At 41.6% G+C, this 16196-nt stretch overlaps 1 protein-coding gene across 1 annotated transcript in view; it reads left to right on the top strand.

Annotated features, from left to right (window-relative positions):
* Window positions 1-15961, top strand: part of epha4b (eph receptor A4b) — an 88524-nt gene extending 72563 nt beyond the window's left edge. The window contains exons 14-19 of the mRNA XM_039602545.1: window positions 5602-5663; window positions 8294-8503; window positions 9958-10107; window positions 10301-10494; window positions 11408-11545; window positions 11700-15961. Of these exons, the coding sequence (XP_039458479.1) occupies window positions 5602-5663; window positions 8294-8503; window positions 9958-10107; window positions 10301-10494; window positions 11408-11545; window positions 11700-11799 (854 nt within the window). The 3' untranslated portion in view covers window positions 11800-15961. The remainder of the gene's footprint in view (window positions 1-5601; window positions 5664-8293; window positions 8504-9957; window positions 10108-10300; window positions 10495-11407; window positions 11546-11699) is intronic.
* The last annotated feature ends 235 nt before the right edge of the window (window positions 15962-16196 follow it).

The following is a 16196-nucleotide window of genomic DNA, read 5'->3' as shown; positions in this document are numbered from 1 at the left end:
AGCAGTGGATAACAGTTACGTTATAATGGTTAAGATGCCCAATAACAAATACTGAGAATGTGTCAACCCTAACAATTAGCTCCCCTGCATTATAGCACAGTATAGGTTCAATCTGAAAGCTTCTTCTGATCTGACAGATATTTGAGGGAGGTCTATAGACAAGCAAATAATAGAGCGAATCATCATATTTATAAAGACACAGGCACCAAAATAAGCCTCGGCTTTTCCCCTAATCGGACTCCCTCCTCTTCCTGCTTAGTGACACAAACAAAGATCTTCAGTCCACCACACCAAGCTGTTCAGTGCAGCTCAGGCCAACAAAGAGCAAGTGCATATACACGGCCTTTTATCGCGATTATTAATAATTCATAAAGTTAATTGGATGTGTTTTTGGCCCCATGAATATTCAACAGCATGCATGTTACAAATGAGACTTCACTGCATTTCTTATTAATTTCTTCTTGTGCTGTCACTCTCTTTGTCTCTCTCTCTCTCTGTCTGTGTCTATCTCTCTTGCTCTTCCAGACATGAGAGACATGTAACATGTAAACGTGTAATTATAGCATTCTTTTTTTCCAGTAACTGCCACTATTCTGTTTTAAAATACCAGAATTAATTGAAGAATTACTGCCAAATCCTTGACGTTTTGGGTCAGAGGACATTAGCGGGGTTGACACGGGAGACGGTTAAAGAGCTGAGCAACGACTTGACAAGTGATTTGCTTTAACATAATCAAGCACTCATTACTTCGTAGTGTTCTTCGAATGTAAAAATACGTTTTAGCGATTTTGGCGTGCTTTTAGCAGGTGTATTTAATGAGCGCTCGCCTTCTTCTACACATATTACTTTGTGTCTCCCTTCTCACCTGTCTTCACGGCACATTGAGAAGCTGATAGAGCCCCTCAGAAACAAATCTCACGAGCAAAGCAGTAATTTCACAGGTCACAGCCCCGGGTGTGCATGTGCGAGCGAGGGGGTGAGAGTTGAGATGGGTCAATAATTCCTTCAGGCCCTTTTCTGCAGCCCCAGCTGGTCCTTTTACACCACCCTGAGTCTAATCAGACAGGCTGACCCCAGCTGATCTGGACTCAGGTGTGCTGGATTCGTTTGTGTTGGTGTAAACAGTAGCAGGCTTACAAGTAGATGGTGGAGTATCGGTTTGAGTAGGAGTAGGTAGGTGTAATTACGGAGAAGGCGAGGCATCGGCACGAGCTGAAGAAGAAATGCCAAGAGCTGGATGGGAACATAGATAACACTTGCAAATCTGTCCTTTACATGGCTCGTATGCTCAAACTTGAAGGGAGTCGTGTTGTACTGCACAATACTTTCTTATAAAAATTACAGAATTTACTGCAACAGAACTCCTGATAATAATTATTTCCATTTTCAAGGCTAAAATCATATTTTTTTACCTGTTTTTTTTTCTTGCCAGTAGTCCAGAATTCAAACACTATTAGTTTTCTATGATGTAATATTTTTCTTGAGGAATCACTAAATTATCTTAATAACTGCAGCATAATTTTCCTTTGATCCTTAATTGGATAATGGATTTCTTGTTTCAACAGTGCAGACCGGAGTAATGTTAACCGTTGGCTGCAGTGGTGCTCTTGATCTTGTTGTTACATGAAGTACAATAGTAGCCTTTGTTGTACTAATTATCTAAATGGCTGTGGTGTGCCAATAGTAAAAGTATTATAAGTATCTTTAGTAAAAGTGTAGCTGTTTCAACCAAAGTTGTGGTAGTAGTAACAAATCTGGCACAGTTCTGGCACAATATTCTGTCTATCAGTGTGTGTGTGTGTGTGTGTGTGTGTATGTGCACACGTCCACAAATGTGTTCACTGCTTAAAACCTCATAAGCCTTCATCCGCTCCTATGTGCCACACTAATAACCTGCTCTGCTGTCTGTCACCTGATTGCTGCTATTGTCATGCTAATTAGAGGGCCACATGCAGAAAAGGAGGGGAAAAAATGCTCTTTTTTTTTTTTTTTCTGTCTGTCTCGCTGCACATCAGAAAAGTGCAGCAATCTGCCCCCATCCCATCATCCCCTCCTCCCTGCCCCTCTCCATCTCCTTATCTCCTTTTTATCTCCACCGTCCCTCATTTTATCCATCCATCCTCTATGCGTTTTACAATCGCTGCAACAATTGGCCCATTTGGAAAACCCTCAATTACCGAAGTCCTTCTCATCTGACACACACACACACACACGCACACACACAAACATAAAAAAGGCTGCTCTACAAAGGTGCTGTTAAACCCTGCAAAACCACATTTTCCTCTCGTCTTCTGTTTGAAGAAACTAGTGATTAGTTTTAACTGTGTGTCTTTGTGCGCTGAACAATAGGTGTTTCAATATTTCCTGTCAGACTCTTTGAAAGTATTCTGAATATGCATGTAGCTTTGTAGATTGGACTGCACAGACAACGACACGGGGAAGCAGGAGGGGGACCGAAGAGAAAAGGTGACAACGGGATGTAGGGAAGCAGGGGGCATGGATGGATGAGAGAGGATACAAGAGGGAGGAAATGAAAGAGGATGGGGCTTGGGAATAAATGAGGGTGATGGGGGGAAGATGTGCAAAGAGATTTGAGGAAAGGAGGGAGGAGATAGAGGAGAGGAGAGATGGCGAGGAGACAAACGCGAGGAAATGAGAGGAGATGAGAAAGCAAAGAGGGAGGAGGAGAGGTGAAGAGAGGAGATAAGGTTATTGAGTTTCTGTCTTTCTGTTGCTCCGCTCCCCCACAACCTCGCGTGGCTCTTCCCAGAACAGAGATCTGTCCTGTGTTAAAAGCATTGTATAATTTAGTTCAGACCCTTAACATTAATCAATACAGCAGTTATTTCATTTTCTCGTTTGTACCTTGGGCCGCCTCATTCAATAATGCGGTAATGCGGCCCACTGGCGCACACACAGAGTCTATCACTTTCGTTTACGCTTGCACCAACACGCACAGAAACAGCCTCTCATAATGTAATTTGCCAGATAGAGTGTATATATGTTGTCTCTATCACTTTCATATATACACGGCAATTCACAGATTCACACAAACACACACATACACACACACACACGCGCACATGCGTGCAGCGCCTAAATGATCCCACCTTTATCCCGGGAGAGAAGAGACAACACTTTCTTCTGTCACCTAATAAAGTGATGTAAAATAAGAGCAAACTCCTTTCTGATCCATTTCATAACACACTAAAGCACACAAAACATCAATACCCAATCTGCAGTCTGCACTAAAATACACATACACGTACGTGCATACAGTGGGAGGCGCTTTCGGCTCTGCAAACGGATGTGTTATTTCTGAAGCCAATGAAAGGCAATAAATTCGAATGAATATGAATGTGATTAGTTAATTATGCGCTTTCAGGAGGAAATTGAGGCGCGCCTGTGAAAATTTGGCAGAGAGAGCTCCATGACGAGCTGAAGTGAAGTGTGAATGGCATGTGATGAAGTTGCTGCAAGAAGTAAAAGGGATTCATTGTACCGTTGAGTGTGTATGTGTGTGTGTGTGCGCACGTGTGTGTTTGCATGAGCACCTGACAAAAAATAGACGAAATGAGCTAATATATAACATGAGTGTGTGTGTGTGTTTGTGTGTGTGTGTGTGGCCGTTTCATTGGTAACCTCTGTTATCTTTTAGAGTTGGAGGGGTAATTCTGTATGGCAGGTGTACAGATGATGGCTAGTGATAGCAGTGTGTGTGTGTGTGTGTGTGTGTGTGTGTGAGTACATGCCAGGCTAACACGGCCCACAAGGCAGAGACAAAAGGATGAATGTGTTTCATTGTGCTTCACTCTTGACCGCTTCCAACACTGCAAACCTGAGGGCAGTCTTCACTTGTAACATACATACATGCTGCTGACACCCACGTAACGCACACACACACACACACTCAAACACATAATTGGTTTTTAGGGTTAGTTTTTTACAGCTCTTTTCCATTTCATGGCTGTCTGCTTTGTAGAATACCATATGCACAGATGCTTGTCACAGAATTACATACATGCATTCACATTTATGGTGTCCACAAAGTGCAATTAAACATGCGCAAAAACTGAAACAAACACATCTCGTGCAGGTAAACAAAAGGGTATGAAGAGTCAGCACTTCTTTCAGTCATCATTCAGGATCAGATTTTTGCCGGTGCGGCGTTTACATGCGCAGACGCACGCGTACGTTCTCCACCTATGATCTGAGCTGAAATCAGACAGTCATCATTGAGTTGTCTCACCCCAGAGTTCAGTTCTCCTTTTCTCTGTCTCTCTCTCTCACACACACACCCACGCGCACACACACACAAGCACAGCGATAGGCCACACACAACACAGGCCCCGTGTGGAGATAAATGTGACCAGCAGTCCTCACCCCCAGCAGAAGAAAATCCAATTCTCTTTCACTTTTATCCCTGAGACTAATGTTACTGTCAAAGAAGACACCACCACCAGAGACCGGCCGACTCTGTTTGTGTGTGTGTGTGTTTGCTGTGGTGAGATACTGAATTCATTTAAGGTGATGTATTGCTGTCTTTACCTACAATCTTACTGTAGGCCTCAGTGGTGTTGTTCCTGCCTTTTCACGACATGCTTTTGACCCATCCTCCCACCATCCCTCCGCCTCTCCTCTCGTCTCTTCTCCCCTGCTCCCGTTCTCCCTTTCTTCTTGTTTATCTTTCTCTTCTCTCACTCATCCATACTTTCCTTTCCTCCTTTTTCCTCCTGTCTCCTCATTGCTTTCAGATCCCACCCTTCCATCATTCCCCATCTTCTCTGATCCAATGGTTTTTGTCTTTCTTGAGCTTACTTGAGCTAAGTACTTTGATGCATACAAGAAAGAAAGAAAGACTCTTTTTAAAATACTTTTTCCCTCGTTTATCTTTCCCTTAGGTTTTTTTTCCCAGCATCTCTGAGGCCTGATTTGGGAAATGTGACCTATTCATCATGTTTACAAGCTACTCACACACCCACCTACATACACACACGCACAGTCATTTGTAACTGCACATTGTATGTTTGTTTGTGATTGGCAAAGCTCAACTGTAGGGGATGGTACCAAGGGAGAACCCCCTTAAAGCACGGACAACTGCAGTTTTTGGTATTCGTGTGTGCGTGCATGGGTGTGTATGTGATTGCAGGTACTTTGTTAATCATTTGTAAGCCGCACCAGATGCCATGCAGGGGACCATAGTGCACAGGGCCTGTCAGTCAACCCACGCCTTCATCACACACACACACACTCATGCAGGTGCAGCGATCCAACCACAACCCCCTTCCCTTGAGGCTGATTAGTATTCATGAGATCTCAGGAGGCCCCCTTAAACTCACTCACACACACATACACACATATTCTGGTGGATTGGTCTATTCTAATTATCTCCTGGCGTTTATGGAGAGGGCTGATTAGAAGCTGTCAGTGTGACTGATGACGACATGCCACGCTATCCCCTAGAGAGAGACGGAGACGGAGGGAACGGCTGGCCACAGCTGTGGACTCTGCCTCCTCTCTGTCCTCGGTTCTTTATAGTTTGTGTATTTCTTCCTTGTAACTCAGCCTTACTAACAGCTGTCTTGTAATGTTCCTCTGTAGGTAAGCCAGTGATGATCATAACGGAGTTCATGGAAAATGGATCTCTGGACACTTTCCTCAAGGTGAGTCACGGCTCAGCTGGAAGGAATACATCTTTCCTTCCAAGGTCAGGGCCACGAGTCTTTACAGATGCCACAAAGAAAACGATGTCCCAGCTGAAAAGACATCGAAATTTTAAGTTGTTGTTCATCTCTTAAAGCTGAAGAATTCATTCCACCAACATTACTTTGGTGGAATTATTTTAAGTAGTTTTCAACAAAATATCTGTAAATACTTTTGTTGTGCAGAATCTAAAATTATTATGTTCTTTATTATGGTGTAAAAGGTGGGAAACACCTGACATTTTTTTAATAAAAAAAGACACATTTTCACTTAATGGTACAGTCAAAGGAGGATAATATCACTGTTGTCATGGGTGCAATATATATAGAATTTAAGAAGGGTTTGTAGTCATGTTATGAGCATAAACAGAAACACTGTGGGGGGAAAAAGAAAAGCAAACAGAAACATTTAGATGGGTAATGTTTTCCTCACACAGTTTTTGATAATCGGTCAATGAAATGCACTTAGTGTCCATGTTCCAGAGGGGAATACTGCATCCGAATGCTGACTGGTAGGCAATAAAACAAAGAATTTTATTGCTTTTTGTGCATTTTGCTCTGTCAGGATATATATTAAAAACAACAATGAAACTATAGTGGTGGCTTCTGTTTTAACTCTAAGTAACAGATTTCTATGTGAATATTTGTATTTTATCGATTGAATACTTTAATGAACTACTCAGATGGCAAAGATAGCATCATGAAAATGTTAAAATGTATCGGTTTAATCGTGATATCTACAAATGCAAAATAGGAATATAGTAGAAGTTGTAAAGATTGTGTACTAAATTAGCTGAAACCCGGTTTCCATACACACAGCTGAACAGATTTAGATTCAGTGTTGTTTGTCAGGCAGTAAATTCACTGCAGTGCTCAGAGCCATTAAGGCTGTGATGATAGGCCCATTGCTTAATAGACGCCAATCCTGGCAGCAACACTGAAGCAAAACACAGTAAAAGCAAAAAAAAAATGGCTCGGGCACAGTGTGACTGCCACACACAGCCACACATATTTGTGTGAGAGCATGTACTGTAGCGAGGGTCCTAAACGTGTCCACAGGGAGCAGTATAAACATGGAGTCATCTTTATAGTTGGTTATACTTTACGGTCCATTAAGTTCCTAATTTTTTTGTTCTGTTTTTTGAGGTAACAAAAAAAATATTATTATTATAAAATAACATGCCCAAATTAGCCTAATATTCCCTCTTCTTGCTTCTCTCATCTCTTTCATTCATCTCATTGTCAGCCTCTCTGGCCTGCATTTGTCTCATCTCTCTTTCCCTGTCCTCTCCACTCTTCCTCCTCTTTACTGGCAATGCAATGTGGTGGGCAGATTGATAGAGGAAGTCTGTAGGTTTGTTAGACAGTCCAATCAATCAGCATCTCACAAAACCACCAGCTAATTAACTTAGTCCACAGCTGCCGAGGGAGGGAGAGAGAGAGGGAGAGAGAGAGAAAAGAAACGATAGAGGAAGAGGGTGTAGGGGAGGCACAGATGCAGAAAGATGAAGGAAGATGGATGGAGAGATCGAGACTGAATCAAAGTATTACAGAGTTTCTCCCTCTCTGAGACACAGTCTTGAGGAGAGACAAAGATGGATGGAGAGAACAAAGAGACAGAGGAAGGAGAGTTGATATAAAGGAGAGAGGGTGACTGATAACATGAATGGTTTTTTAACGGGGACCATTGGCCCAGGGCAGAAATAATTGGCACAGGAAGGTGAGCTGGACCATCATCGATCAACGGCCTCCACTCTCTGCCAAAGACAGCTCAAATCTGAAATCCAGTGAGCTCTGCATGGGCACGCGGTCAGCGTTTGAGAGGAAAGTTTTGTCTCCTCTGTCAGGTCCAATCCTCTGCAAGTTGGATTTCTATGTGATCCTCCATTGATCCCTGGAAGGCGACATCCATCTTTTGCTTGCCATGCTCCAAAGGGAGGTCAAACTGTGGGGTTAGCTGGATCTAAAAGAGATTCACAGCCTTACACCAGGACATTTGCTAAGTGTGTATTGCTGACACTGCAGAAGCTTAAATCCTGGGACTTACTGGTCATTTGGCGACCACAGAATGACATTTTACTCATATATTCTGACATCAGACGTTTTCCACTTCAGTTGACATTTAAGCCTGTGTGGGGCTGTCATGTTTTACAATGAGCAGGTAAGCAATGGAATTTACTGAACACACCCCTGCTGGTGTATTCATTGCTCGTATTATGAATACGATGTATTATTTGAACATGAAGGGATGGATATTAAAAAGTTGCCATTTGTCAAAGTTTGACAAATTGTGTTAAATTTTACTTTTGGGAATATTATCCAAGTATTATGGATCTACCAGTTTTCTGCTGCCCCAAAACAAATGTTTCAGCAAAGCCTACCAATCAGAAGAAAGTGGGCTTTTAAAAGCATTAAGAGCTAAAACAGTGGATAAACTGATGGTTGCATAAATGGCCAGTAAAAGAAAAACAAGGATGAATAAAGATACGCTGAACTGCAACTCGTGTAAAGATTCTCTAGTGGAGTCCCAGGACAGAAATACTGGAACTGGGCACAATTTAATCCACCTTTCTCTTTGGTCTTCCTTCCAGAAACATGACGGCCAGTTCACGGTGATCCAACTCGTCGGCATGCTCCGTGGTATCGCTTCAGGTATGAAGTACCTGTCAGACATGAGCTACGTGCACAGAGACCTGGCAGCTCGAAACATCCTGGTGAACAGCAACCTGGTGTGTAAGGTGTCCGACTTTGGCCTGAGCCGAGTTCTGGAGGACGACCCAGAGGCCGCCTACACTACAAGGGTAAGACACACTCTCACACTGTGCTGCTGTCATAACAGCAGTTGGAGCCAGCTAAGGCAAAACACTGTAGACGAAAAGCTTTCATGCACTCGTCACTATTGAGATTTCCTCTTTCAGGAAGTTCAAATTAGTTTTACTGCACGGTGTGCAACCGGAATACAGTCTTAGATGCAAAGTGGGCACTCTGCCTCTCCACATTCCCAGTATTCTCAGCAGTGACCTCACTGGCCCTTCTCTGTGCCAAATTCAGACTTCAAGGATGCAAGCTCAAACTTTAATAAGTAAGAAAAAAGACAATGTCTTGAATATACAGAGTTTCACATTATACTGCACTGGGCAAGTGTGTTTTGAACATTGTTCTACAAAGGCTTTACTCACAGCCAATAACATAAACCCATGCTGTAAAAGTCAAATCACAGTAGTCTTTGGCAACAAGAGCATCCTCTCACTGAGCTCGGGGAGAATGGAGAAACTTAAATGTCAGTAAGTTAAACCACTGCGGAGTAACTCATCTAAAATGTCCACAAGGAGATGGCATTATTCATATTCATAGGAAGGGTTGGATGTTATTTTTAATATGGCATTAGCATTGCCCTGGGAGGAGTGTATCAGCCGCTGACTGCTCTATTGCAATCACACACAAACTCCTACTGATGTCAGGAGACGTAGATGGAGAGCTGCAGGCACTGAGGGGTGCAGGGGGGAGTAGGTGGGGGTTGTAGAGCCCGAAAACGAAGACGATCCAGGAAGAGAACAGAGAGCGAGAGAAAGGGGGGGAAGGCGGCAGAAGGATGGAGTAAGCGTAGTTAGGAGGGGGGAGATAAAGGGGTGCGGTAGGTGTGTACAGAGGTGGAGGAAACAAAAGTACAGTGCAGAGTGACTTGGAAGCTTTGCCTTTTATTTGACTTTGACCGAGCAGAGATGGGGGATGCTAGGTGGTGCAGAGGCAGCTGCCGCATGTTAAAAAGCTGAACGGAGCCTATAGAGGTACAATGTGTGTGTGTGTGTGTGTCAGAGTGAAAGAGAGCGAGAGCTCTTGCTGCCTATTGTGTCTATACAGTGGGCTATATGAATCCTTTTGATCTGAGGATCGACAACAAAGGCAGGTGCAGGGAAAAAAAGATAACAGAAGAAAGACAAGTATAAGAACAAACACTGGAGCAAACATTAACCCCTGTTGTCATATTAAAGCAGAGCGCTGCTTAGCTGAGTTAGTGTATAACCTCTCCTGCTCTGTTTCCTAAAAACAGCACTGCACCAGGCTTCTTTGCAGCAACCATTTTATAATTTGTTTTCTCGCCTCTACAGTACTCTGCTGTATCTTGATTTATTACAGCGCTAATACAACAGCCTTGAAGTATTCACTCTATTATTGGCAGCACGATGCAGTGGGCCCAGAGCGGCTGATATTCAGTATGTGAATAAATGCTGACTGCCTCTGGGACCATTTACAGGGAGGGAAGATCCCCATCAGATGGACAGCTCCAGAGGCAATAGCCTACAGGAAGTTTACCTCAGCAAGTGATGTGTGGAGTTACGGCATTGTCATGTGGGAGGTGATTTCATACGGAGAGAGACCCTACTGGGAGATGTCCAACCAGGATGTGAGTCACACATAAACACACGGTCTCAGGTTCGGTGTTAATCAAATTAGTGCACTTACACAGTGCTGCCAGCGATAAAGAGCTACTTTTTTTCAGTCTTCAGTAAAATTTCTATCTATAACAACAAGTTGACACATTTTACATTTTTCCTGTATAGTACTGATCATAGAACTCGATACCTCTCCCCATGCAGGTGATCAAAGCAATAGACGAAGGCTACCGTCTTCCTGCTCCTATGGATTGTCCTGTGGTGTTGCACCAGCTCATGCTGGATTGCTGGGAGAAGGGGCGAAGCGACAGGCCAAAGTTTGCACAGATTGTCACAATCCTGGACAAGCTCATCAGAAACCCAGCCAGTCTCAGAGAGCTGGCAAACAGCTCAGTATGGTCAGTGAGAGAAAGATATGAATTATGACTGCAAATTTCACTGATAAATCTTGGCATACCTGGATTAAATTGTAGGAGAGTAGAGGTACAAAGTGCAAAGCAGTAAATGAGCTGACATGAAAGAACATTATTATCTTTTATAAAAAAAGCTGTATTTATGAAATGGAAATTTATTGATACAGACTCTCGCGCTTGTTTCACATTCAGTGTAGATGCCCCTAATCCCCAGTTATATTGCACTCATCCACTGAATATAATTATTTGTGCATTTGCATTTTGTAACTTCAGGCATTTAGCTAACCCTCAGAATGAAAACAGCATGCAGATGTTCCAATCCCTTTCCACTCCAACATACTCAATAGAAAAAACAAATCTAAACCTCTAAAAAAGGCAGAACACAGCAGACTCAGAGAACTATGTAACAAGACGAAAAGACTTACACAGGCTTACACAAAAGCATATACTGCTCTATGTAAGTGAATATTGTAAGTTCTTTTAGCAAAAAAGATTTTGTTACCTTTGAGTGTGCAATGACAAATAGACCATTTCTAACAATTTATAAGAAAAGAAAGCAAGCAAACAAGTCAAGGGTTTTACAAGTAATACCACATAAACTTGCTCTGGGTGAGGGCAGCAGATGATAAACCATTAATCATACTTACCCGCTAATGGTTGGGTTTAAAGTTTATGTTTTTCTTTTCAGCTGGGATTTGAGGCTGTCGTGCTGCGGTCATTGCAGAATTATAATGATTCTGTCGGCAGAACCAAGACTGATGCGAATAGTTTTTATTTTTACGAATCTGTGTCCAACTACAAATTATTGACTTCGGCAGTAACAACAAACTGTTTTTCTAGCCATAAACCAGCCAAAGCTTCATTGAATTTGTATTTGTGTTTTTTTTAATCCCAGCAGGGAGGACCCGTCCACGCCAGAGTTCAGTGTTAGTACAGTGGATGAGTGGTTAGATGCTATCAAGATGGGCCACTACAAGGAGAACTTTTCCAGTGCTGGATATGTCAGCTTGGACTCTATCCTTTACATCAGTGTCAGGTGCAGACTTGCAGGATTTTCAGCATGAGTAATAATACAATCTACTTTGGTGTTGTTTGAATGTGAAGACAGTGAATTGGACATGAAACTTGGTATTTTAAATATAAAACAGATGATAATACTTTGCCTGTATTTTTTTGTGTTTTCCATCTAGTGAACTGGCTAAGATGGGAGTGTCCCTGGCTGGCCACCAGAAGAAGATTTTGTCCAGTGTGCAGAGCCTGCAGACCCAGGGGACGCACGTCCAAGTATAACACTTTCAACATTAGAGAAACACGAGGAGACAAAGTCAAACTGGATGCTCCTGTTAAGAGTTTCCCCACAGCAACAGAGTTGTGATGTAAGCTCTGTGCTTGGGCCTTCTTGGATTTTGAGACACATTAAGATGGAGACGACATGGACGCTTGCCTCCTTCACCTTCTCGCAGTTTCCCCATTTGTACCATCCTTGGTGGGCACTTGTGGCTTTAGCTCTCAGAGTCCCAGCAATACGGTCACCATTATGGAGCATCAAAGAGACACATTTCCAACAGCAAGGCTGCACCTGAAGCATCCCTGATCATTTCACACCGTGTCAAGTCAACAAAAGAGGAGGGAAAAAGACTTTAAACAAAAGAAATGACAAAAAAACAAATTAGAATATAATATCACTGTCTGTTAGGTGTACAGTTGTTTTTTCTGTCATTTTGTTGGCTTTGAGTTTTCACCTTGAAGAGTTTAAAAAGGGTCAGACGGTATGTACATGTGTAGATATATGTTTATATGGGCTGTGTGTCTCACAACCATAGAGATGGACCTAAAGTTTGTATTGTTGGTGAGGTTTATAGGCTCAACCTTAACAGACGTAATTACTTAGTACATGTGTGGCCCCTTCCATTGCTCTCTGTACACAGAAAGCCAGTGAATGAGCCAAGATTTTGAATGAAATGAATGTTTGGGTTTGGGGAGAGGGGAACTGAAAAACTGGACCTTTAGAGACAGAGAGGATATAGATTTGCTAGCTCACATAGGATGGAACTATGATTCGTTTTTAAATAGTGTATTGGACCAAGACCAGGGCTTCCTTAGTGACTGCTCCCAGACACACTTCCATAAAAACTACAGCCAGTGCATGTTTGCAAGTACTCTTGCAATTACAGTACAACCTAACTAACAGCAGAGAATACAGCAGAAACAGCTACGGTGCAGTTAGCACAGAGAAAATGTTACTCTTCCGCCGTCTTTTCCAAACAGCAGTCCATCACAGGTGTTATAGTATGGTGTTGTTGCAAACACTTCAGCCCAGAAGTTTGCCTTCCAGTATTTCAGGTATGTTAAGAAGTTTATAGTGTTTTGTGAAGAGCAAAGTTGATGCAGACAGATGTCAGGACAGACGTCGTGACAGACTTGACACTGTTAAGGACGTATAACTTGTTTTTCCAGTGTTGTGCCATGTACAGTAACTTTGAAATGTTCATCTAAATAACGACCCACCATTCCAACTGTATGGTTTTCTTTCATCAGTTCCCGTGGCTGGATGGTTACACAAGGCCAGTTGGAATAATTACAGTGGTTTGTGTTTTCCAAATAGTCTGCTTGATGAAAAGAAGCATTGGACCCTTTTTCAGCAAAATGAAATAGAAGCAGTGTTGACTTTCAGCTGTGCCACCAAAAGAGGATAAATTTGACTTAAAAAAAGAAAGATGATTTGTGCGTGTTGTACTCTATCACTTCCCTGGTATCTGTCATTTTGAACACCCTTATTTCAAAAAAATACCCATAATGTAAAGAAGCATTTTTTTTCTGTATTAGAAGGAAACTGCTGCTTATCACAATAACTATCACAATAATTATACAGTAATATATGAAGGGACCCTCTTTGTGTACACTGTAATAATGGCACTGAACCCGCTTTTAGTGTATTTCTGCACCCAGTTTTAATATTTGTGGTACTCCATAGGACCAACAGTGGCATAAAGTACAGAATATATGATTGTATCATAGTGTAAAATATGTACAGTGTTGATTTCCAATGTTAGAATGTTTGTAATGATAACAATGATGATGACTATGATGTACTTTTATTGTGAAAAAGAGATTTCTGAAGTTCTCGTTCAGGGGTGGGTCATACAGAGGTGAAGGTGATACGTTGGTCTGAACAAAGGAATGTAGCATGGTGCAAAGCTTCAGCTTTTATTGACAGGTGAGAGTGACTGCAGTTTCTACTATAGCGTTAGGATGAGTAGAATGGACTTTCTTTATTGATACACTGGTTTCATTTGCATATCCACCTTAAAGAGTCGTTACATGCACTTTTTTAACCTGCATACAACACAATTTTTTTTTTTAAAAATGCTTGTTCAGGAGAGGGAAGGACGAAAAGTCTAACACGAAAATTCCTCAATTTAAATTTGGATCTGATATCACAGATTGAACATTTGCTCTCTCCTTACCCTAGAAATGATACCTGAGCTTAGCAGACTTGTCAAGCGTTGCATTTCTCTACATGCTGCGGTAGTTTGCATGGTGTAAGAGTATTTTTAGAGGGTGAAGAGTATGAAGGGTGATGCTGCTTCCCTAAAGTCAAGAGCAAAAGAGTAAAAGTGTAAGAAATGGTTTCTGCAGCATGTTTGTCGGAATTAATGTAAGTGAGCTGTGACTGTTAGCTTATCTATTAGCTTTGTAACAAGACTTTACTTCAGAGGCTAAGAAGTACATCTTTTACTTACTAAATTGCTTTATTTTCTGGAGTTACAGGGTATTTTAAATCCAGTACATGTATATGTCCAATCAGCACATGTGGCTGCAGATGCTTTCAAAATTGTCTGTTGGGAAGTCACCTGGAAACTCAGTTAGCCAAGAGTGACCTCAGCTAAGGCGACAGACGGTATAAAAGATGGACGTAGCCAATGTGCTCTCACATACTTTTGTGCGTTAAGTTCTGCTTTGAAGCCCCAAGGTGTGTGTTTAACTCATCATCATCTTGGCATTTTTAAACTGGATTTAATGAGTGAAAACCACACTCTCATTTGCTAATGGCTTGTCAATCACATGTCATTAGCCAGCGATCATATTCTGGATAATAATAATAAATTATACTATTCATTGTATTCAGTATGCCTTCAAATGAGTCACTGTTCCTCATACTGAGGAAACTGTCCCCTGAGGTTAGGACTGGAAGTATTTTTGCAACCACCAGTATCAGCCCCAGTGGCCAATAAATAGAATGCAGATTTAAAGTCCTTTTCGGACCCAGAAGCTATCTTCATTTTTTGTACCGCCTCTGACTAAACCTGTAAATTTAATTGATTAGTTATCTACAACAGATAAAATGTGCCCCTGGTGGTTATAATTTAGTATATTGTTATTCTGAAGCAGAAGCCTACATTTGTCTAACATTTCAAAAATACAGTTAGTAACATGCACCATGCTAGAATGGAAATCCACACAGGCCTGATAGTTATAAAATCTGAGCCGCTCTGCTGCCAGTGAAAAAGTTGCTTTTTTAATTGTGTTGTTCGGCCCCAATGTTTTAGAACTAGTAAAATAGAGGTGTGACAAACTGTTCTGCTTTTTTCAGCATAAGCCGCAGACAAAATGCAAATTCAGAGTTTGAAACTGTTCATTCTACTCTTGCTAACTCTATGATTTCACTCTAGCGGACTACCCGTGACCGCTGGCCTTTTAGATGCCTTATTTTCTGAGCTATTTTTCTGTTTTGTTGCCCTATACAGGGGATATTGAGAGTAAAGTGTATTTATCTGTGTTCTTAAGGTGACCTCACATTAACACCCTGGTTTTATAACATCCCAGAGGCCCCCTCAAACTGTACCATCATAACTTCCATACCTTTAAGTAGATACTATTAGAACCTTCATACATGAAGATCTGTAAAAGTGGACGGGAAAAATCACAGTGTTGTTATTTATTTGCAGATTATGAATATGATTGGCTTTCAGTTCTTTTCTTTATAAGTGCCAAATTCCTCTTGCATTTTTAACATTATGTTACTGCCTGCAAAATAATGGTGAATTGTTGACATTGTCCTCTTTTTGACCCACTTATTCATCAGCACTCTCACTTTAGAAGGTTATGCCATACAAACCGTTTTGGTTTCTACTCTGAACTCCCTGTTTTTTATCACTTTTCACCATGTCAAGGTTAGCTACATGGGCTGGTTTGCTTGAACTTAAATACAGTGTTTGTATCCATTCTCCACAAAGTCTGTATCGTAAATGTTAATGAGTGATTCTCATCTGAGACTTTTAGCACTCTCTCTCTCTCCCTCTTTGTCCTCCTCTCTCTCTTTGTTTGGCCATCATACAAGGCTTATTTGTCCCCATGCCAATTTCCTCTGCGTTGCTTGTTGTAAAGGGTGTAGGCATTTTAATGTCTTTCATGTCGCTGTAATAAATATGCTAATATTTCTAATTTCTCACCTGAAGCCTGCAGTGTCTTTTTCTTCAACACATTTCCTGCTTGTCTTGCTCCCTCAGAGAAAAGATCCCAGAGAAGATTGAAACACACTTACAAATATTATATTAAAAAAATGCAGTCCCAGCATCCATCTAACGTTTTATTTTACTTATTGAACTGAGCTACTAGGTGCTTCTGGGCAGGTGTAGATGATGGCTTTCGGTTCATTTATAGTTGTCACATATTGCATAAAAAAC

The sequence above is a fragment of the Oreochromis aureus genome, linkage group 18, assembly GCF_013358895.1.
Source record: "Oreochromis aureus strain Israel breed Guangdong linkage group 18, ZZ_aureus, whole genome shotgun sequence".
Classification (NCBI taxonomy): domain Eukaryota; kingdom Metazoa; phylum Chordata; class Actinopteri; order Cichliformes; family Cichlidae; genus Oreochromis; species Oreochromis aureus.
This window is presented reverse-complemented; position numbering and strand designations above follow the sequence as displayed.